The sequence below is a fragment of the Dreissena polymorpha genome, chromosome 3 (genome assembly GCF_020536995.1).
Source record: "Dreissena polymorpha isolate Duluth1 chromosome 3, UMN_Dpol_1.0, whole genome shotgun sequence".
NCBI lineage: Eukaryota > Metazoa > Mollusca > Bivalvia > Myida > Dreissenidae > Dreissena > Dreissena polymorpha.
In genome coordinates this window covers 2,441,410-2,465,188 of record NC_068357.1, presented here as the reverse complement: position 1 = coordinate 2,465,188, position 23,779 = coordinate 2,441,410, and the positions used below count along the sequence as shown (strand labels likewise).

Below are 23,779 nucleotides of genomic sequence, written 5' to 3'. Positions count from 1 at the left end.
CCATAACTTTTTTAATATTGAACATAGCAACTTGATATTTGGCATACATGTGCATCTCATGGAGCTGCACATTTTCAGTTGTGAAAGGTGAAGGTGAAGGTCATCCTTCAAGGTCAAATGTCAAATATAAAGCGTCTGTCTGTCTGTCCGAAAAATTTAACATCGGCCATAACTTTTTCAATGTTGGCGTGCATGCGTATCTCATAGAACTGCACATATTGATTGGTGAAAGGTCAAGGTCATTCTTCAAGGTCAAGGTCAAAGGTCAAATTTTGCAATATTGAAGATAGCAACTCCATATTCGGCATGCATGTGTATGTCATGGAGCTGCACATTTTGAGTGGTGATAGGTCAAGGTCATCCTTCAAGGTCAAAGGTAAAATATATGGCTTCAAAGCTCCGCAGCAGGGGGCATTGTGTTTCACAAACACAGCTCTTGTTTTATATATTTTCTGCACATTTCTTCAAAACACTTACATCAATACACGATTTTCTTCGTTAATTCAATCATTCCTGACAGACTTGTGTACATATTTCGCTTACATTTTGACGCGCGTAGGTAGGACCGCATTACCGCTTCTGAAATGTGTATTCATACTATTGCCTTCGAGTAACTTATCTGATGTTTGACGGAAAGGGCCGAAAATGTACGAGTGTTGGTCAAGTTCCCCACAGGTATTACTTTCCCGTTCCCCCAATATTTTTTCCGTACCTAAAATTTTTCGTACCCAATTTTTTTTTCGTACCCAATTTTTTTTTCGTACCCAATATTTTTTTCATCCCCAATTTTTTGTTCGTACCCAAATTTTTTTCGGTCCCAATTTTTTTGTTCCCAAATATTTTTTTGTACCCAAATTTGTTTTCATACCCAAATTGTTTTCGCAAATTGTTTGTACCAAATATTTTTTTCGTACCAACATACACAATTGTGGTGATTGTGGTGATGTAGATAAACTTTACTTGATGCTTTTATATCCATCCTCTCAAAAGCATCGTCACACCAGTACTGTCAGTACTTTGATTTTTGTTTTTGTCTATCGTATCGCTGAAGTTATTGTTGAACTAATGTTCAACGTTTTATAAATTGAGAATATTAGCGTCAACTTTTTCCCAAATCTCTCAATTTACGACCTGTACTACGTCATTGAGTTGTATGTGAGAGCGTAACTTATTGCGTTGTTATCGCCCGTAAACTTTCCTTTGTTTATCGACAGGCGCACTATTAATAGCCTCATATCATGAATGCCAAAACACCCGCGAAAAAGAACCACGTGACCAAATAGGACGCTAAACGCAAATACCATGTGACTACGACTTTTATTATGTAAGAACGCTTCGCAATATATGTATCCCGGAAAAAGCAACTTTTTGGAAAAACCCACTAATCTGCTGGTACAAATAAACATGACCCATTTATAATCCTTTCAAAATCACACACCGTATCAACCGTTATAATTTAAAGTAAACTCTCATTGGTTGATTTAATGGACCAGCGTTGTTTGTACCGGGGTGATTAGTGGGTTTTTCTTAACTCGTGCTTTTCCGGGATAGATCTATTCCTTTGAAGCCGGGGCCTTGTGATTGCTATTACGTAAAGAATTGACCTCTAACTGAAGTAAGCAAAGAAAACGCAGCACCTAATTGACCCATTATGTGCGAAGGCAGATTGAATTTTACTAATGTATGATTTGCCTATTATAACACACATTATAATGCGGTAAATATGCGACTTAAAAGTAAAAAACACTATAATTAAACTTTTGTTTTGAATTAAGTTATTTAGAAACCAAAATTCCAAAACTTATTTCAAAACAGCAAGACTACATTTTTTAGAGAATATTCTTGTTATATTTAAATGTTTTTTTAACAGTTTCAGCGATAATGAAACATTTTTTATGTTGTCTTTCGTATCCCTGTAATAATTGTTGAATTCGTGGTCAACGTATTATTAATTGAGACCTGTGAATATAAACAAGCGTAACCTTATACTAGTGCGTTATTCTCACCCGGACTCCCCTTTGTTTATCGCCAGCCTCAGATTTATGAATGAGATGAGCGAAAATACTACGTCACGCAGACGCAGCAGTAAGTGGACTATTTTAATCATTCATAAACAATCTCCTCCGCGACACGTACAATACGATCATTTTTTTTTCTTTTCTATAAAACACCATTCGAAACTATTGCATTTAACACGATATTAATATAATGTTTCCATTTGTGAATAAACATAATTGGAGAACTCAAACCTCTTGCATAAATTATACAACTCTTTCTTCGCGCGTAGTAAGCGGGAAATGGGCTAATCATACCTAGGCCGTACCGTGACCATCTAAATACTGAAGCACTTGATATTGCGAGGCAATCTTTGCACATGACATATACATGAGAGCATTGAACGACAACTTTGCTGGGTGATTGATAGCGAGGTAGTACAGAGTTATTCGATATTTTACTTCCGAGTTGGGCGTTCGGTAAAAATACGCAACAAATAAAAAGAGAAATATCGCCATCTTCGTGCAAAGATTTTGATGTGAATATAGTTTTACTCATTTATTATTTGGTTTAATATCATTTTAAGCTAAAGAAAATCGTGTTTAATTTACATGTATCTGTGTTTGTTATTTGGAATATTAAAGAAACTGTTTTTAAAATCGAAAGTGGACGATTTTATCAATAGAATTTCGAAATGGAAAAGGAAAACACTTTTGTTTCAAACCAAGACAAAGCAAGCGATTTCGATTACAAATGTGATGCAATGCCACTATGCGAACCCTGTTTTAGAAATAAATCTTCTAAGGCAGCCACGGTTTTCTGCAAAGACTGTTCAGAGCTGTTTTGTGACCAGTGCAGTCATCTTCACACGATATTCAAACCAGGCAAACATGATATCATTATTGTTGCTGACATTGATTCAATCCGCGTCGTGGTGGACATGAAAGGTAAGGACGTTTGTCAAGAACACAATGAGAAAATCAAGTTTTACTGTCAGGACCATTCAAAGCTTTGTTGTAGTAAATGTGCCTTCTTACATCGGAAATGCGAGCATGTAGATGAAATTTCTAGCTCGTATGAACAAACACATTCTGAGCTTAATGCGCTGAAGGAATCATTGCAAACAATAGAATCCGATGCTGAATACATTATTGATTACTGTAAGAAGTCAGAAAATGGCTTGAATGAGTCCATTAAAAACATGTCTAAAGAGGTAGCTGAAATGAAAACCCGATTCATTCAACTGTTTGAAGACGCGGAGAAGAAGATGTTAACTGAGGCCAATGCAGTTAAGTGTGAAGAGTCGAAAAGGTTAGGTGGCAGGTCTGCAGAATGTGCGAAAATTAAAGTAGAGATAGCTCAAATTGTACATACGTGTTCTAGTGTTTTGGAACACGGAACGCCACAGCAAATGTTTATATTGTTAAAACTTATTGACGAGAAGCATCAACAAATGAAAGGAAGTATCAGTGCACAACAACAGTTGCAACTGACACCAAAACTGGCAATGTCATTTCCTAGAGAGTTATACGAACTATTTGCATTGGGAGAAAATGTCATGAAGCTGAATAGCTATAACAACAAAACAGGTACTTTATTAAAATACAAAATACAATTTATATTGTACGCTATATTATATTGTCTGCTTATTATACAGCGGCTGTAATTCATTTCATGTATCTTATTCTACTGTGATAATTTAGTTATTTAGTTTCAACCTGTTTATATAATCTCGATTGCACAGAAAGCCTAAGGCTTATTTAAAACGCTCTCAAGTTCGTTTTCTGGGACTAGATCCAGTGCTTGGTGACTTTGGGGGGAAATCTAAAGAACGCTACTACAATTGGGATCGAACACTTGACCTCACGATCGCTTGTCGGACACAATATCCACTTCGCCAATGTAACCTGTAAATCTCAGCTGATGAACTACAGAAAGATGGGGCAGTCAATTAATTTTGCACACAAATCGTATTACTTTAAAGTAATTATTCCAATATGTAACTATAACTTGTTTTTTGAAAGTATCACAATAAAAACAACTACTAAGTATTTAGGTAATTATATTATATCATATTTAAAGAGTTAAAGAGTTTAAATGTATTCTACAAACCAAAAAGATTACAATCCTGTATGCAAATTCCAAACACACTTCAAGGACTTTTGTTTGAAAAAAGGGTTCTTGAATCTATACATTATTGATCAGCCATCTCTTCTGAAAAGTCTATATTTTAGTAACAAAGTTGATAGTTCAAACAATTTCAACATTCAGCACAATATTCTCTTCCATACACGTCTACACAAAAATGTCACTCTTATGTTCTTAAAGTTCACTACTTGGCAGATATTTTCACAAACAAAACAACACATTTCAGTCTTTTTTAGACTGCAACAAGAAAACGTCACCAGTAATGTACACCAGTATCAAGTAAGTTTAATGAGTGGTCTAAAAGTTTAATTGCATTTAAGATTTTCTTAAGCCTTGATTGACAGGGTTCTCAATAACTTTTGAGCCAATTGGCCCAAATGTCAAACCAACAGGCCTTCTAGGGGGGTCCGGGGGGGGGGGCATGCTTCCCCTGAAATTTTAAAAAATGAGCACTTGATTTCCTGCATTTTGGACCATTTTATGGCTATTTTAGTGGTCAACCAGGCACTTAAATTTGAGCATGTTTGTGTGCATTTTATGAATTTTAGCTTTTTTAACCAACAAAAGATAAATGGAAAAAGCTCTTTTTAACTTAACATGTGATTATCAGAACGTCAAAATATTTCACTGCTTTTTGACCGATTCCAATATGCGCCTTTTCATTGTTTTTGTTGTAATGCGTTAAGGGATATAATGAAGCGACGTCTTTGCTTAATAGCAAATAGGAGCAAAATTACCGAATAGACACACACATTTCGAAAAGTCAATTGCCGATTTTCCAAATCTGAGCGATTTTCAACCGGCCAAATTCTGATTTAAAACGGCCGATTGGGCCGGCGGCCGGCTCTTATTGAGAACCCTGGATTGAACAATTTGATGTTTTTCATGCTTGTTACATGGGCATAATGCATGTGCGTCAAGTGTTGTCACTTATTAGCCTGTGTAGTGTGCATAGACTAATTAGGGACGACACTCAATGCTTAAAATTTATTTTCTTTAAGAATGGGCTTCAATTAAGAAAAAAAATACAATAAAAGGGAAAGTGTTGTTAATGATAAGCCTGTGCAATTTGCACAGGCTAATCTGGAGGGGCACTATAGGTGCATAAAACCCCTTTTACCCTAGAGTGAGGCTCTATTGTTTTCACAAAAACTCACAATTCCAACGTTGCCTGCAGGTATTGATGAGGAAGACATTGATGTCCCCACTGATGCAGGAGATGCTACCACAGAAGACATGCCACCCCTCGAAGAGGTGGAGGACGATGCATCACGCATGGAGGAAGTCGACTAAATACACATCAAGGTGCCATCAAAGACTTTTTTTAGAGGTGGCCCAGAGTGGGGCTGTTGTCAAGCTGTTTTATATAGCATCATACCATCATGTGGCTTTGGTTTTTACATCATGTTCATATCGATGTTGAGTTTATCATTTAAAGTATCATTAATACTTAGCATAATGTTTACAAATTTGAAACAATGCGTATGTGATTCAGTCTTAACATTTTAAATGTTGTTTGAGACCCAAAACTTTTCATCATTAAACCAAGCAATTTTCAGTATCAGTTTTGTTCTGTTCAATCTGTGATTATTTTGTATAAAAAGCATTTGTTTGCTTTACAATAAAAAAGAAAAAAAAACTCATGAAGAATGATTTCAAACTTTAGTGTTTTGATTGTTTCTGTAGTGTATGTACTTCAGTTTCTTCAAAATGTGTTTGAATGTTTTCTTCTATGATAAAATAAAACAGTTAAATTACTTGGTTTCTGTTTATTGTGTTTGCACATGAACACAAGTTAAACTATATTTGTGCATGGATATGTAATAATGCAACTATATTTAATGCATGTATGAATCGAATTCAATTTTTGGTGCTGAACCAGCACATAAGTTTAGATACATCACAAAAATGTTAATGGCAATAAGGCACTCTAGCTCACCTTATCATAGTTCTTAAGGGCTCATGAGGAGCTAATGTGGTCAGACTATGACCGGTCCCGTGTCGTTAACTTGGTTATAATTTTCTGAAGTGGCAAATCTTAATATTGTGCCTCTGAAAACTAGTTGACCAGGTCAAAGCGTAGAAAAACCTTATGACCTCTTTTTGCGAAACCAGATTAATGATTATCTCATCGAAACATTTTCAGAATATTTATGTTTACATTTTCTGTGACAAGTTTGAATCTGGGTAATAAGCTAATTGGGTCGAATCATTACAAAACTTGCTTCCACTCCTTAAGCCACATTGTCATGACATAATTTGATGACATTGTTGGATTTGATATTAACAATATGAAGGCCAATTTTCAAACTGGGTAATGTGTCCATATACATAATTATATATATTTATAAGTTTTGCTGGTCAAATCTAAGAAAACCAGTATGACCACTATAGAAGCAACCTGAAGTATTGAATCTGGATGAAACATAGAATGTTTATCTTGAAAATATCAAGTCCATGTTGGAATTTGGGTCAAATGGAGTAAAAAGCTAGGTCAAGTTTGCAATATTTTTTTTTCCTTCAATCAGGTGAGGTTTTCAAGGACATCATGGCCCTTTAGAAGATTTATCCTACCGGTAACTAGACATATCCTGGACATGCAAAATTTTATTAAAAACGCATTTTGAAAGTACGAACAATGCTGGACCATTTGAATAAACAGTTGATAAGGTATCTGATTTTCAAAGGCTTTTAAATGGATCAACGTTGTTAGGCCAGATAAGTGAGTTTTCAGAGATATTTGAGACCAGTTCAGGACACACTTTTGGCCCCTATGCCCTGCACCAAAGGTATATGTTTTATGTCCCGGTAGAGTGGCATATAGCATTTGAACTGTCTGTCCGTCCGTCCGAAAAATTTTAACATTGGACATAACTTTTGCTATATTGAGATCAACTTGATATTTGGCATGCATGTGTATCTCATGGAGCTGCACATTTTGAGTGGTGAAAGGTCAAGGTTATCCTTAAAGGTAAAAAAATACAATCCAGGGGAAGTAATAAGCTTGAAAAGGGAGTTTCTAAACCTGCCAAATGACATATTGAATTTTTATTTCAAAGCGGCGCAATAGGAGGCATTGTGTTTCTCACAAACACATCTCTTGTTTTCTCTATATTTGACTTCTCAATGAAAGCTTTATGTTGAAAAAAAAAACAAAAACACTAAATTTGGACATAATTGATTTCAGAGACGTTTCAGTAAATAATTCTTTACATCTATATTAAACCAAGTTTAACTTGCAGAAAATTATTTGTGGCTATGCATTTCATTAATGTTTTAGAACTAAAAACAATATAGACATGCAATCATGCTTATCTTAAAAAAGGACTCCTTTGTCTCCACAATCAAGTCCATCTGAGGAGCCGCTTGGAACTTTTAAGTTATACCCGAGCCAACAACAACCTATTAAGCATTAATGCTTCCCAAATAGTGAATTTCTCATCATGCATGATTTTAATCCAACACTAAATTAACAACTTATGAAGAGAGCTGTCTTGAAATCCATTCTCTCCCCACTCTGATTGAATTGGGGCAGTTCTCAGTACACTGTATAAAGATGTGGCAGTTCTCAGTACACTGTACAAGGATGGGGCAGTTCTCAGTACATTGTATAATAATGGGGCAGTTCTCAGTACACTGTACAAGGATGGGGCAGTTCTCAGTACACTGTATAAGGATGTGGCAGTTCTCAGTACACTGTATAAGAATGGGGCAGTTCTCAGTACACTGTATAAGGATGGGGCAGTTCTCAGTACACTGTATAAGGATAAGGCCATTCTCAGTACACTGTACAAGGATGAGGGAGTTCTCAGTACACTGTATAAGGATGTGGCAGTTCTCAGTACACTGTATAAGGATGGGGCAGTTCTCAGTACACTGTATAAGGATGTGGCAGTTCTCAGTACACTGTATAAGGATGTGGCAGTTCTCAGTACACTGTATAAGGATGGGGCAGTTCTCAGTACACTGTACAAGGATGGGGCAGTTCTCAGTACACTGTACAAGGATGGGGCAGTTCTCAGTACACTGTATAAGGATGTGGCAGTTCTCAGTACACTGTATAAGGATGTGGCAGTTTTCAGTACACTGTATAAGGATGTGGCAGTTCTCAGTACACTGTATAAGGATGGGGCAGTTCACAGTACACTGTACAAGGATGGGGGCAGTTCTCTGTACACTGTATAAGAATGTGGCAGTTCTCAGTACACCGTATAAGGATGGGGCAGTTCTCAGTACACTGTATAAGGATGTGGCAGTTCTCAGTACACTGTATAAGGATGGGGCAGTTCTCAGTACACTGTATAAGGATGGGGCAGTTCTCAGTACACTGTATAAGGATGGGGAAGTTCTCAGTACACTGTATAAGGATGGGGCAGTTCTCAGTACACTGTATAAGGATGGGGCAGTTCTCAGTACACTGTATAAGGATGTGGCAGTTCTCAGTACACTGTATAAGGATGGGGCAGTTCTCAGTACACTGTATAAGGATGGGGCAGTTCTCAGTACACTGTATAAGGATGGGGCAGTTCTAAGTACACTGTATAAGGATGGGGCAGTTCTCAGTACATTGTATAAGGATGGAGCAGTTCTCAGTACACTGTATAAGGATCTGAACATTGTACTGGTAAACCAGCAAACCTAGCTAGTGTCTGTTGGTAAACTGATCGCCAGGATGTATTTTGAAACATTGTTGAAAAACGGCAAAACCTCGAACTAAAAAAACTGAATGAAAAAAAATGATCCAAAAAATTACAAGCTTGACTATGGCAATATCGTGATGTACTTCTTATTCTCAATATATGTATGTATATATTAATCCCAAACCAATTGCATTGATGGTATAATCTATACCTTACTTAGATTTAATTTGCAAAAAGATTAAGTTTGACAGATCTGTTCAAATCTAAATTTGTACAGTGCTAATAAATTAAAATGTTACACAAGATGCTAAGTAATGTAATCTTGGCTTGTTTCTTGGGCGTCACAACTCCAAGTTATATGCCTGGTCAATCCAGGCATGCTCCATAGGATTGTCTTAAGATCTGTGTATCATCTCAAAAGCAAAGTGAAAATGGCTATCTGCAAAACGCATAACACAAGAACAGCATGCGAGTTTCTCGCAGTCTGTTTAGGTTTTATGCTGTTTGCCGCTCTTCAGTATCTAAGGGTTGGAAATAAAGCCTTTAAAACTTGAATTTAGCACGAGAGGCACATGTATTTAATTAAATTAATTAAAAGTTTGCAGTGGTGTAGTGGATGAGGTGTCCGCCTGGCAATCGGGAGTTTGTGGGTTTGCTCCCTACTCAGCGAACGTTCTCATTACCTCCTCTATAGACACCAAGTACTGGTTCTTCCCAGGAAACGGACTTGACAGTGTCCATATCTGCCTATAATAGGCCTTACTGTAATAGTCAGCAATTGACTGAAGGAAGTACGAAGTAGAAATATAACTTGCTAAGGGACCACACATGCGTCAAAAACACATCTATGTGGGAAAGGGTGAAGATCTTTGTATTAACTCAGAGGAGCCAAGAATTCCAGTGAGATGTTATTGCTTAGAATTGTTAAATAGTTTGTCCATGATCAAAGTACTGGCCTTTTTGAAATGATTTCTTAAAATCCTTGCCTGATATGTGGACAGTTTGGGCAATTTTGACTACATGTTTATAACAAAACACAAAATTTTCAATCAACAAGAAATAAAAGTAAGGGGAAAAATAACACAAGTTGGTTTTAATCCTTTTATTACATAGCAAAATTTAATTTTGGTATATATCAGATACAATACTCAACACTGACCTTTAGGCAAGAATAAATTCTTACAAATTATTCCCCAGTACTTTTTAGCTGAATCGCAATTGACCAACCAACAGCATTTGATTGAACAATGCATTCTGCCAATCAGAAAGCCTTGACTTGGTTATTTTACGGAGGTGTCTTGTAAAAACATTTGTAAACTGTTAACTGTGCTAGTCAGAGATTTAAGAGATTTAACTGAAAAGTTTTTGCTATGAATTCAATAGCCATTGGTGCGTTGATTTGAGCTACCCTCTGGGAAAACAGGGCTTAATCAATGTGCATAAAGTGTTGTCCCAGATAAGCCTGTGCAGATTTTTTGTTTAAAGTAAGTCGAGGCCAAAAGTGTCTTCCCTGATAAGACTGTGTAGACTTCAAAGGCTTATCTGGAACAACACTAAACATGTGCATTAAGCCCTGTTGTTCAAGGGGGAGGTTTATCTGGAACAACACTAAACATGTGCATTAAGCCATGTTGTTCAAGGGGGAGGTTTATCTGGAACAACACTAAACATGTGCATTAAGCCCTGTTGTTCAAGGGGGAGGTTTATCTGGAACAACACTAAACATGTGCATTAAGCCATGTTGTTCAAGGGGGAGGTTTATCTGGAACAACACTAAACATGTGCATTAAGCCCTGTTGTTCAAGGGGGAGGTTTATCTGGAACAACACTAAACATGTGCATTAAGCCCTGTTGTTCAAGGGGGAGGTTTAGCTGGAACAACACTAAACATGTGCATTAAGCCATGTTGTTCAAGGGGGAGGCTTATCTGGAACAACACTAAACATGTGCATTAAGCCCTGTTGTTCAAGGGGGAGGCTTATCTGGAACAACACTAAACATGTGCATTAAGCCCTGTTGTTCAAGGGGGAAGCTCATATTTATTGCCCTACAAATAATGCATGCATCTACAGTTCACTTATTGTCCAGTTTGTGCATCTGAGGTATACAGATTGTGAAAAAAAGAAAAACATTCATCTTGTAATTTTGATAATGCAATACTGCATTACCTTGCGAGGAAAAATCCAATTTGAAAAGATATACACAACAAAACTGAAGAATACAACAAGAAATAAACATCTAGCAAATATCAGTAATAAAAGTAACAATTATAAACTCTGGTACAAAAAAACGCTATAAATATATAAACCTAGAAAAATGATAGACACATAAAATTTGCTGTTTTTTCCATTGGTTCCCAGCAGTAAAATGAGATTAATAGGAAGGTAGTTTTTATAAAAAATGGACATAACAAAAATACTGATGTCTAACAACATTAGACTTTCCGTTTCGTAAGGCAAATGACAACATTTCAGAGTGAAGGCTTCATTATGTGTTTTTCTTAACAACCTTGATTTGTTAACAGCTTTAAAATACATACAATCTATGCATGTTATAATTTAGCAACATAGTTGTACAGTAATACTGGTAAAATACCCTGCTATATTGTTTGGCGTATTGTGGAAGTCAAACAGGATTTTCATCTCAATCGAAAACATAGTAAACAAGACTATTGCCAAGCAATATATGTCCCCTACCGGCTCCACCATTGTCAGAAATTCCACCATTGTCAGATTTTTTTTCTCTTTTTTTATATTTGTTGCCATAGCAACCAGAATTTTTGACATAGGAACAAAATGAAATGACGTGCATAATGTCCATAATGCCATCTATCCATGTTTCAAGTTTCATGAAAAAATATGAAGAACTTTTAAAGTTATCGCAAGATCCAGAAAAAACACCATGTTCAGAAGTATTTCTAGTCTATTTGATGCCATAGCAACCAGAATTTTTGACGTAGAAACAAAATGAAATGACGTGCATAATGTCCATATTGCCATCTATCCATGTTTCAAGTTTCATGAAAAAATATGAAGAACTTTTAAAGTTATCACAGGATCCAGAAAAAACACCATTTTCAGCAGTATTTCTAGTCTATTTGTTGCCATAGCAACCAGAATTTTTGATGTAGGAACAAAATGAAATGACGTGTATAATGTCCATATTGCCATCTATCCATGTTTCAAGTTTCATGAAAAAATATGAAGAACTTTTAAAGTTATCGCAGGATCCAGAAAAAGCACCATTTTCAGCAGTATTTCTAGTCTATTTGTTGCCATAGCAACCAGAATTTTTGACGTAGGAACAAAATGAAATGACGTGCATAATGTCCATATTGCCATCTATCCATGTTTGAAGTTTTATGAAAAAATATGAAGAACTTTTTAAGTTATCGCAGGATCCAGAAAAAAACACCATTTTCAGCAGTATTTCTAGTCTATTTGTTGCCATAGCAACCATAATTTTTGACGTAGGAACAAAATGAATGACGTGCATAATGTCCATATTTCAATCTATCCATGTTTGAAGTTTCATGAAAAAACATTAAGAACTTTAAAAGTTATCGCAGGATCCAGAAAAAACACCATTTTCAGCAGTATTTCTAGTCTATTTGTTGCCATAGCAACCATAATTTTTGACGTAGGAACAAAATGAATGACGTGCATAATGTCCATATTTCCATCTATCCATGTTTGAAGTTTCATGAAAAAAAGAGAACTTTTTAAGTTATCGCAGGATCCAGAAAAGTGTGACAGACGGACGGAAACACAGAGCGCAAAGTCCCCTCTGGTGAAACCGGTAGGGGACAATAAACCAGTTCTTTAAATCTTCTGTACTGTGCAGATGAAAGTTTGAAAAAATGTTGTCAATGTATTTACTATTTCATTAGCTCATTTATTTTCAAAACTGAATTTAAAATCCAACAAATCTTGTGCAACTTTTTAATAAGGATAATTAAAAAAATATCAGAATACTCCCAGTACGTGTCCAAACAAATAAGCCACGTTCTGGGAAAATAGGGCTTAATGCATGTGCATAAAGTGTCTTCCCAGATTAGCTTGTGCAGTCAGCGCAGACTTATCAGGGACTACACTTTTCACAAATGCACTAAGCTCTGTTTCCCCTTAACTCAAATATTTATTGCTGATTTATAGTCTGACACTGTTTTCTAATAGTAATTCAAGTCTGTTTTCAAAGTATGATCTATACCTTCATCTGCATTGTAATCACTGTCTTTCTCTACCTCTATGTCCAACTCATGATCTAACTCGTTCAGCTTGATACCTGTCAAAGATTGTGATACACACTTTGCACATCTAAACTACACCTCAAACCAGGCACTAATCAAAACATATGGGCCATGCTCTGCCATGCTCTGTGAAAAGGGGGTTTAATGCATGTCCGCACAGGCTTATCAGGTAGGACACTTTACTCTTATATGTTTTTTTCGTTTAAAGATTTAAGCGGAAAGTGTCGTCCCTGATTAGCCTGTGCAGACTGCACAGGCTAATCTGGGAAGACACTTTACGCACATGCATTAAACCCTTTTTTCACAGAGCATGGCCCAATTCAGCCTGCTTACTAGTATATGTCAACAGCCTACAACCACATGAGTCATGATCTTGGAAAACGGGGCTTAATGCATATGCATAATGATAAAGAATCGTCCAAGATAAGCCTGTGTAGTTCATCTTGCTTTAATGGAATTCTTCTTAATGAAAATCCAGTCTAGGGGAAAAGTGACATTCCTTCTTCACCAGTGCGGACGGCACAGGCTAATCTGGGAGGATAGTTTTCACCCATGCATTAAGAGCCGTTTTCCCAGGGTGAGGTTCATACACGTACCATAACCATGTTTACTACAAACCAGTCCAGACGAGACCATGCAAACTTAACTATGATGCAGTGATACAAGAATCTTATCATTCATCCTCTTTACTTACAACCTCTTTTTTTTACGACTTTCTTAAAATGTCTACCAACTAATTGCTGTGCAATATATTCACATAAGTCATGACTGCTGTAAACCAAAAATATAGACGCATCATTTTAAAACTTCTAAGGCAATTCTTTCTTACCATACAACATTGAATGATTACTTACATCAAAATTATAAACCTCTTAATGTTTCAGCAAACGGTATTTAGTAGCGACAAAAAACTTTTGATTACAGAAGTAATTAAACAGGACTCAAGACAGAGGTCACGTACATCTACCAAGCATCGACTTATTTGTATCTACCAAGATACAGAGGCCCGTCTTATTAAGCATTTTAAGATGAATTTAAGTTACAATACAATCTTTGAAAAAGCTTAATCACGAAGCACTAACTTCAATGCTGAGTTACTTTAAGACTCAGGCTATAACAAGAGATGTGTTTGTGAGAAACACAATGCGCCCTACAGCGCCGCTTTGAAGCCATATATGTGACCTTTGACCTTGACCTTTCACCACTCAAAATGTGCAGCTGCATGAGATACACATGCATGCCAAATATCAAGTTGCTATCTTCAAAAGTTATGGGCCATTAAAGTTTTCGGACAGACGGACAGACTGACTGACGGACGGACGGACTGACAGACAGTACAACTGCTATATGCCACCCTACTGGTGGCATAAAAATGGGCCTATATGCATGTGCATCCAGTGCCAATCAGGTACAAAACTTTCAAATTTTATACTTAAAATAAATAATAAAGTCTCCTCTTAGCAAAAATCCAGTTAAGGCAGTGTCATCTTTGATTTGCCTCTTCACACTGCTCAGGCTTATCTGGGAAAACTTTTACGAACATGCATTAAGACCCGTTTTCCCAGAGCAGGGCTCATTTGTTCTATTCATGTCATGTCATTCTTTCAAACATTTTTTTCTTTTACAAATATAGACATAAATATCAATTTGATGTGACCTACAAATTTAGTCTTTACTTAAATTTTCCATAACAGCTTTGAACGGATAGATTGCAGTAGATGTGTCCACACACAGCCTGACCAAATGTAAAACCACTCAATGTTTGTGTCTTTATGAACCACTTTATGCATTCATGAAAAGCTAATTTGGAATATTTTTCGAAAATGTACACAAGTCCTATAGACTTTATTTTTTTGTTCATCAAAATATGAAACCCACAAAAATTAGCAAAAGGAATCGATAATAAATGTATACAAAGTTACATAAGACCTCCTGAAAATGAAATGATTTTATAGTCACAATTGCCAGTGGATTGCAATATTCTGTTATACCTTTTCTCTAGCCCGCTCTGCCCTCTGTTCTCGGATCTTCTGTCTCTCTTGTCGCTCCTTCAATTTCGCGTCTCTTGTCTTTTCCGCGGACTCCAATGCCTCTTCAATCTTAAAATAAATTATTTTTTTGAATCCCCAAAGAATTGGGCCAAGCTATGTGAAAAGGTGGTTTAATGCATGTGCATAAAGTGTTGTCCCTGATGAGCCTGTGTGGACTGCACAGACTAATCTGGAACGACACTTTACGCACATGCATTAAACCCCCTTTTCACATAGCACGGCCCAATTGTTTGTGAATGTTTTACTCTGCAGTCAAATAAAACTAGAGCAAACACTTGTGGATAAGCCTTATTTTAGGAATGCTGTAATTTCAAACCAATATTTCATCACGCCAAAATGAAATAAATGTATGAAATCATTATCAATTTTCAAGCAATAAGCTATTATCTTTAAACATTGCAGCACGGAGTGTTTATTGTAATCTAGAGTCCGTGATTGCAGTAACTTGAGTTTTAAGAGCACATATTAAAATCTCAGAAAGTATTTAAACAAAATATTTAACAAATACTAGACAATCGTGTTTATTACCAACACATGTTTAAAGTAGTATATAAGAATGACTATTTAAGCATATACATATTTTAATTACTGAGACCTTTAAAGTTAGATGACATACAATCTAATTTCTCCTCAAAATGTAGCTTAATCGGGTAAAACATAAGTTAAAATAATTCTGCTTTTTATACCTTTTCTTGTTTTTCCTTCTGCTGAAATTCCTGCTCAAATGTCTGTGCCTCTAAAATTTGTAGCCGTCGCCTTGATGCTTTCAATGAAGCACTCTTTTTTCTTCGGATTTCCTGAAAAAGAAGTCAATTATCCATCATAGTTTTATATATACAGTTCTTGGCAACATTGCAATCGTATTTGCAAGATCATGTAAGAACCTACATAAAATTCACATGTATGTATAGTTGTTTAGAAGTAAATAAAATACAATAGTCGATTGAGAGAGATCTCAATTATATGTCATAAATCCCTTACTTGTTCCCTCTTCTCATCTGCTTGTCGTTGTTTCTCAGCAAGTTCTGACGCAGTCAACTTAGGAACGTTTAGTGGGTCAAGTCGCTGATAAAAGACATAGAAGTACAGGTAAACAAAGTTTTAAATTATTTTCCTATAGCACAAACTTGTGACGAATCGGCCAGTATACCAAAGGTTTTATGTGTAGACAGTAAACAAGAGCTGTCAGAGGACAGCGCGCTCGACTATTCGAGTGCTTGACAGAATAACGTAAGCCATCATGAGTAAATTGTTCATATTCAATAATTTATTAGACGATCTTTCAAGAATAAAAAAAGAAAAAAAAAATATTTTTTTTTTGGGGGGGGGGGGGTAGGGGGGTGTAGGGGGGGTGAGAGGGGGGTACAATGTGGGGTGTGGTAATTTATAAGATGATGTTTAAAAAAAAATTGGGGGGGGGTGGGGGGGGGGTAGGGGGATGAGAGGGGGGGGGGGTATAATGTGGGGTGGGGTAATTTATTAGATGTTTAAAAAAAATCTTTTTTTTTCGGGGGGGTGGGGGGTAGGGGGGTGGGGTGAGAGGGGGGTATAATATAATATGGGGTGTGGTAATTTATTAGATGATGTTTAAAAAACAATTGGGGGGAGGTGGGGGGAGGGATTCTGGGTAAGTGTTGTTTTGTCAAAGTAATAATAAAATGTGATCATAAATAAAGAAGTTATGGCAATTTTAGCAAAATGTTTAATTATCTAAGTGTAAAAGGGGCCATAATTATGTCAAAATGCTTGATACAGTGGTCTGCTCTTGTTTATAGGTTGGGGTCATGTTGGTAAACAAGTATGCAACATATAAAAGCAATACATGTATGTCAAAGGATATAGGAAATATTTGGGGTAGTACGCAAACTTTAACATAGATTTATCAATAATATGCATATTCTAAGTATAAAAGGGGCAATAATTATGACAAAGTGCTTGATAGAGTTGTCTGCTATTGTTTATAGGTTATTCATGTACATATCCACACGCTCAGTCTAACCAGAAAATACTTCCACTAGCCTTTATAATGTCAGACTTTTTTGTTGAAACAATTTCATTTCTGTGTCTTAACATCTTCATACTTTTGAAGCAAAAATTCAATAGCTTTAATTGATAGCAAATTCAAAAAAAATATTTTTTACAAACATTCTGTTAAAGAATTGCACGAGTTAAAAAAATAATGAAAAATTTCGCTATATCGCCTCTTTTTTGCAAACTTTTTATGCCCCCGGTAGGGTGGCATATAGCAGTAGAACTGTCAGTCCGTTTGTCTGTCTGTCTGTCTGTCTGTCTGTCCGAAAACTTTAACATTGGCCATAACTTTTGCAATATTGAAGATAGCACCTCCATATTTGGCATGCATGTGCATCTCATGAAGCTGCACATTTTTAGTGGTGAAAGGTCAAGGTCATCCTTCAAGGTCAAAAGTCAAAAAATACAATCCAAGGGAAGTAATAATCTTAAAAAGGGAGATAAATTCTGAGCCTGCCAAATGATACATTTAAATTTTATTTCAAAGCGGTGCAATAGGGGGCATTGTGTTTCTGACAAACACATCTGTTGTTGAGATTATCTTCGTTTGATATGTGCAGGCATTCCAAAGAAAATCGAAACGTCACAGAGATAATCAATATTACCAGATTCTCTTTGTCTGCTACTACATACTGCTTATTAAGTATGCCCCCTTCGAAGAAGAGGGGTAATATTGTTTTGCTCGATATCGGCCGGTCGGTCGGTTGCTGTGTGGGTAAACCAGTTCGTTTCCGATCAATAACTTGTAAACGGATTGACCAATCGGCTTGATACTTCCCATGTATGTTGACCTTTGCAAGTATATGACACTTATTGAAATTGGGGTCACTAGGTCAAAGGTAAATGTCACTGTTACACTTGTGAAAATTGTTTCCGATCTATAACTTGTGAACGGAGGGGCCGATTGGCTTGATACTTCCCATGTGCATTGGCGTTGGACAGTAGATGGCACCTATTGAAAATGGGTACTAGGTCGAAGGTCAAGGTCACTGTCACAAGAAGTGTGAAAATCGTTTCCTATCAGTAACTCGTCAACAAATTTACCGATTGGTTTGATACTCTGTGCATTGGCCTTGGGCGGTAGATGACGCCCATCGAAATTGTGGTTACTAGCTTTATCCTTGAGATGCATACCTGATTTACAGACAGTTTTAATGCTCACGGTATGGTGGCATATAGCAGTCAGATTGTCCGTATGCTTGTTTGTTCGTCTGTTATTCCATTTACCGGACCTTGTTTTTAAAATATTTAAGATATTAATCCGATATTTGGTGTCTGAGTGTACCTACATGACTTACAGATAAAGTGTGAGTTTTGTTCCGGTTCATAGATTTTTGGCCAAGTTATGGGCCTTGTACTTCACATTTTCTCTAAATTAGCTGCGTTGCGACTTCAAAGCGAAGTAGGAGGCATTGTGTTTCAAACAAAGGTCTTGTTCCATTTGTTTTTCGAATTCTATATGTAATGTTCAATAATGTTTTACATAAAGAACCAATAATGATTTTCATTACATAAAGAACCAAAAATGATTTAACTTTGGAAGTGAAAACATGTGAAATTCACTGCCGTCTTTAAAATTGAGTTCTTGTTGATCATTGGAACATATTTTATCTCATTACTTTGAGTTAATTGTCGAATCAAACATACGTGGAAAAACTGAGCTTTAATGCTATGTTTTTTCTTATCTACCAGTTAAAACTCATTTGGATGTACGCAATTCCGTTCTCACACTATTCTGACTATACATACTTTTATAGCAACTTCTACAACTATAACATCTTTTAACTGTTTCAGTCGGTATTCCTACTACTATTACTTATAATAATAATGATAAACATGTATTTTCAGATCATGCACGTTCAGACTGCCAATCATCCCTGCCTAGACCAGTAACTCTGGAGCTGCTCGTGTCCGTTGATCTACCAAAAATTGGAGATGACAAGAAGGATCCTTTCCTCACTGGCTTGGACTTCCTGCCGGACGGGAGACTAGTAGCAGTGGATAACAGTAATAAGAAATGTATCATATTTAATGAGCTGCTGCAGAGACAAGGATCACCATACACATTTAAGTCGCCTCCCCAAAGCGTATGTGCGTGTCAGAATGGACTCGCTGTAACAGTATATAACAAGACATTACTTCTCCTGTCCGTGAGTTCTGATAATGTCATCGGTCTGAAGAGGGAAATCAGCACATCATCAGAATTCGCCTCTATATGTCACAAAACGCCGTCTGTCATGGTTGTGAGTTCATACGATAATCCACGGCCTGCTAGAATGATTACATTGTACGGTGTTGAGTCAGACTTCGATCATGTTAAGTTCCCTAAGAAGACGTACGGAATTGGAAAGAGCAAGTGCACGTATGTCCAGTCCAATAACACGCTGGTTCTGACTGACAGACATGCACACACAGTGTACATGTACGACACCGTTAAGGGAACCTCTGAAGCAGTCATTGATGGGAATATACAGAAGCCACGTGGTGCCTGCGTTGGGCCTGGTGACTCGGTGATGGTGTGCAGTAATAAGAAGAACTCCATCGTGCACATGACCGTTAATGGTGAAATCCTCGGCACCTACCCAGTGGATATAAAGAACCCGAATTCACTGAGTATGAATAAGGATGGTACCAAACTGGCCGTGTCAAACAGCGGTTCAGGCATGAACAAACTTCAGTTGTATAAAATATCACCCACTTAAGCGAGCATGATGCAGTGACAAGAATTATTCAAGTGAACTGTTTCACAATAACACTTTTCTTCTAGTTGATTGTGGGACAATAAACAATATCTTATTGGGCATTTTAGTTGAGCTTTTATACAGTTGTGCTGCGTTTAAACCATTGTGATGTTCCTTTAGATCCGTTACATGTAGATCTATTTGATTACCAATTAAACAAGCTTTACTAAAATTCTCGTATGGTAAAAATTATGAGAGTTTTAATAGAAGTGATAAGTTGTATTTATCATTGTTTGATTTTACAGTGTGCTGTTAGTATCTGTTATACGTGTATTTACATATATTTAGTATTGTTATTATATAGTTGACACAAAGATGTATTCTTGTACTCAAGTTATATGTAATAAATGCATATCGAATCAGTTTCCATAAATAACATGGCAGTCCAAGAAACCGATCTATTCCCAACCTAGATATTGTTGCCATTGAAGTTGTAACCTTGATTTTGAGCCATAGTGACCTACGTATGCTTTTCCTGCACATTCAGATGATCAGTGTTTATCAGATTAAGTAAACGTATGCATGTTTATGCACAAGTTCGTGGAGTTTGAGACTTAGCATGGGGGGAGGGTGGGGGCATGCGTTTACGGGAGCGTACCGTGTTTACGTGAGGTAAGTGGAGAGTTACTTCCACTATAGAAAAATGTTTTGTGTTTTTCGTGAAGGAGTAGCGGATATTTTCACCCGATAAGCCACTTTATATTTATATGTATTATAAATGAATACGGTGCTTGCGCTTACGTAGGTTTTTTGTTTCAAGATCGTAGACGTGGTAATAAAAAAGTGGAATCCAGAATATTATTTATATGTATGCAATGGTAGCAACACGGTCTACTGTTCAGTTGCCATAAAATACGATTATGTAGTGATAATCTCATTAATTTTTCTGTATGGATATTTGAAGATGCGTGACAAAATATTGTTCAATTTTACATTTACATACACAGGGCCAGGAATGCTAGCATTTATGTAATTAACATGTTACTGGTAATTACATGTATATATTGTTAGGGTAGATTTTGCATACTTTTTATATTTACGTTACTGAGATTATTTACTTTGTTTTGCTTTAACGAGGTATTTGATGCATTCCCAAATGACATGCTTTATTCTAGTCAGAATAGTTTGTGATTCTGTTGAAAAATGTGTTATATACTTGCTATACTTGAGCTAAGAAATTCAATTTTTGGTCACGAGATGCCAAAGTGCGAGCTTAATTTTGTATTCCTCAGTCTTGCCAGCTAGGTGGGACCTCTCCATTACCGTTTTAAAATGTGGGGGAAGATAGCAAGCTATCTTGTTGGCCATTTTCTAAAGAAACCTCCACATTTTACTGTATAACATAATTGCTTAATCTCCTTATGTCTTAAGTTATATATATTGGTGTATATATTTATATATGTTTTGAACCTTTGTTATATAATAAAAACGGTCAGTCAATGACCATTTAACCACAGCATGTGTTTTGTTTGTTACTACCACCCAGTGCATAAAATGAATACGGTGCTTGCGCTTACCTAGGTTTTTTGTTTCAAGATCGTAGACGTGGTAATAAAAAAGTAATTGAAGGAAAACCGTCCACAAATCTCATCATTTTCTCTTATAATGCACAGTAATAACCAACGTGTACAATAAAATATAACTAAACTCACGATTATTTCAATTTTTCGACACCGTTTCATCTCTGATAACTTATTAATTGCCTAAACATTGCCGCCGCCCCACCCCATTCGGAACTGACTTCCTTTTAAGCACATTTTTAGACCTGAGTCCCAAACAGCTCTTTCATATGTTAAGAGATTGACACGAAATACCTACCCATCTTTAATAAAGTTTATATGTGTACTTCAATATTATAGTTTTATAGCATGCTATGCTGTGCAATATGTGTTTTCTTAATAATTTTACTTACTGTACAATCATAATAATGCTGTACGAAAAACCTGCCGACCAAATTAATTAATTCACCTATTTTTAAGAGGATTGGTTGTTGGGTGGCTGATGTACGCGATAATAGAATGTTCATCAGCCATTTTCAGTAATATTTTAATTAATTTAATGTATTTGATAACGTTTCGACATTATTCTGATATGAACTTAGGTTTAACAACTCTTTTACTACATGTATTTCCAGATAATGCAGGTTAGAGGGCGACAATAAGTGCATCTTTCTTTGCAGTATATGTATATGTAATTAGGAATTTAAACCAGCGGAGGACTGAGATACCATGCCCCATTAATGGACCACATGAGTTTAACTGTTGAATATGCCAGAAATAATCGTTCATAAGAGCCGGACTAAACAGCATGTAAAAACACAAGAAACAAACAAAAACCTGTAGGGCTGATGTTTGTAGTGTTTTGTATAAAGTCTACATAGACAAGTCTGACATATAATTGATATGAGTGCTAATTAATTATACGTTTTGTTCCGTACACTACAGGGCCGTACCCAGGAAATGTTGACTGGGGGGCCCAAACGGGGAGGGTGTGGGAGGGGTTGCCCCTCCCGAATAGATTTTTTTTTATTAGGCACTGTTCAAGGTGAATTTTAATGCATATAGAAACATATGTTGTGTTATAAATTTATGGATATATAACAAGTAAATCAGCACCTTTCTGAAGTCTAAAGCTTTAACCATAACGGGCCGCGTACGCGTGAGTAAGAAAGTGACAGTTTGTGACATGGGGGAGGGGAGTCAGGCCATGTGTGATGTCACACATATATTTTAAAAAAATTGTATAATTTATTTATCATTTCTTTAGTAGAATTTTAAAATAATTTTCAAAAATTTGTAAAACATTTGAATTAGTTTTATGTCAAAATAAGACGAATTGCGTATTTCCTGATTCTGTTGTTCGTATGTTTAATAGGCAACTTGGTTGGGCCGGCTTATTCAATAGGCACAACCTCCACACAGATTTCAATGACGTAAAAATTGGACTGTTCCATTTTTAGTTAGTAAATGGTTAAAAGAAAATCTAAATTATAATTTCGTTTTTATTAGAGGTTAACACGTGGATAAATATTCATACTGCTCATCGTAACAACCCTACAATTATAAAAGCCTGTAATGTGAAAGTTCTTTTACCGGTAAGTGAAATTTTAAAACGGTTTGATAGTGAATTGAGTTTTAGATTAAATTAAAATTAAGTATTAATTTTAAAAAAAAGTTCGAAAGTGTAAGTTTGTGACGTACTTTAGGGTAGGGGGTCCAAGATTTTGTAACAGTTTGTGACATGCCGGGGTAAAAATGGTAAAAAAAAGCGTGAAATGCTTTATCAACGACCCCTTGGTGTTAAATTCGCACACATGTTTAAAGCTTTAGATTTCAGAAATGTATTACACTTTATAAAGAAGTAAAAGCATTTGAAACTAAAAAACCGTTATAATGAAATGTAACATAAAATATGACTGTAGAGGAGGTTTGATTTCAGAGAGAAAATACTACTATTGTTATATGTCAGTAACTGACATATAACCTACTAGTATTTTCTCTTTGAAATCAAACCTCCTCTATATAAAATTTCAAAGTAAATTCATTATTAAATGTTTATCATCTACAAGACATTTTTCACAGAAATGTTTACTAAGCTATGACTCTAGAGGAGGTTTGAATTCAAAAGAGAAAACACTATTATCGTTCAGACCTACGACCTTCTGTATCAGTTCCATCCATTCGCTGTTTCTCTTTCCTTGTCCAATCAAAAGACGTGTTACATCCACCATCAAAATATGAAGCATTGAGCACAATGGGTAATTGACAGATCGGGGATGTGTGTTCAAGGTGATAAGAAAACATTGCCTAGGGGCTTATCTCCACTGGCGAGTAAATTAGCGCTAATCCCCGTGTGTATCAGGGGCAATAAAACACATCTGCACATTTGTATTGCAGGGAAGTGTACTGTGGGCCCTTTCATGTG

The 23,779-nt window shown here is 36.2% G+C and overlaps 2 protein-coding genes and 1 long non-coding RNA gene across 4 annotated transcripts; 2 read left to right on the top strand and 1 right to left on the bottom strand.

The window, feature by feature from the left end:
• The first annotated feature begins 2,446 nt into the window (after positions 1-2,446).
• LOC127873489 (tripartite motif-containing protein 5-like) lies at positions 2,447-5,900 on the top strand. 2 transcript variants are annotated; one of them, XM_052417381.1, is made up of 2 exons: positions 2,447-3,584; positions 5,321-5,900. In XM_052417381.1, exons 1-2 carry the CDS (start codon positions 2,690-2,692, stop codon positions 5,434-5,436), a joined length of 1,011 nt encoding a protein of 336 aa, XP_052273341.1. In that variant the 5' UTR covers positions 2,447-2,689; the 3' UTR covers positions 5,437-5,900. The 2 variants fall into 2 exon arrangements, with proteins under 2 accessions (XP_052273341.1, XP_052273342.1); XM_052417382.1 differs by having other exon boundaries at positions 2,512-2,942.
• An 8,914-nt stretch (positions 5,901-14,814) lies between these two features.
• LOC127873492 (uncharacterized) lies at positions 14,815-16,239 on the bottom strand. Its single transcript, XR_008046181.1, has 3 exons — positions 16,065-16,239; positions 15,770-15,880; positions 14,815-15,131 (listed from the first exon to the last, which is right to left on the bottom strand). It is a non-coding gene; the product is annotated as an uncharacterized LOC127873492 (long non-coding RNA).
• Positions 15,823-21,312, top strand: LOC127873491 (uncharacterized). The gene is made up of 2 exons (XM_052417383.1): positions 15,823-16,172; positions 18,963-21,312. Exon 2 carries the CDS (start codon positions 19,352-19,354, stop codon positions 19,814-19,816), a length of 465 nt encoding a protein of 154 aa, XP_052273343.1. The 5' UTR covers positions 15,823-16,172; positions 18,963-19,351; the 3' UTR covers positions 19,817-21,312.
• The last annotated feature ends 2,467 nt before the right edge of the window (positions 21,313-23,779 follow it).

Coding starts and splice junctions, on each gene's coding strand:
- LOC127873489 (XM_052417381.1), top strand. CDS start 2,690: ATGGAAAAGGAAAACACTTTTGTTTCAAACCAAGACAAAGCAAGCGAT. Junction 3,585..5,320: donor TAGCTATAACAACAAAACAG/GTACTTTATTAA, acceptor CGTTGCCTGCAG/GTATTGATGAGGAAGACATT.
- LOC127873491 (XM_052417383.1), top strand. CDS start 19,352: ATGGTTGTGAGTTCATACGATAATCCACGGCCTGCTAGAATGATTACA.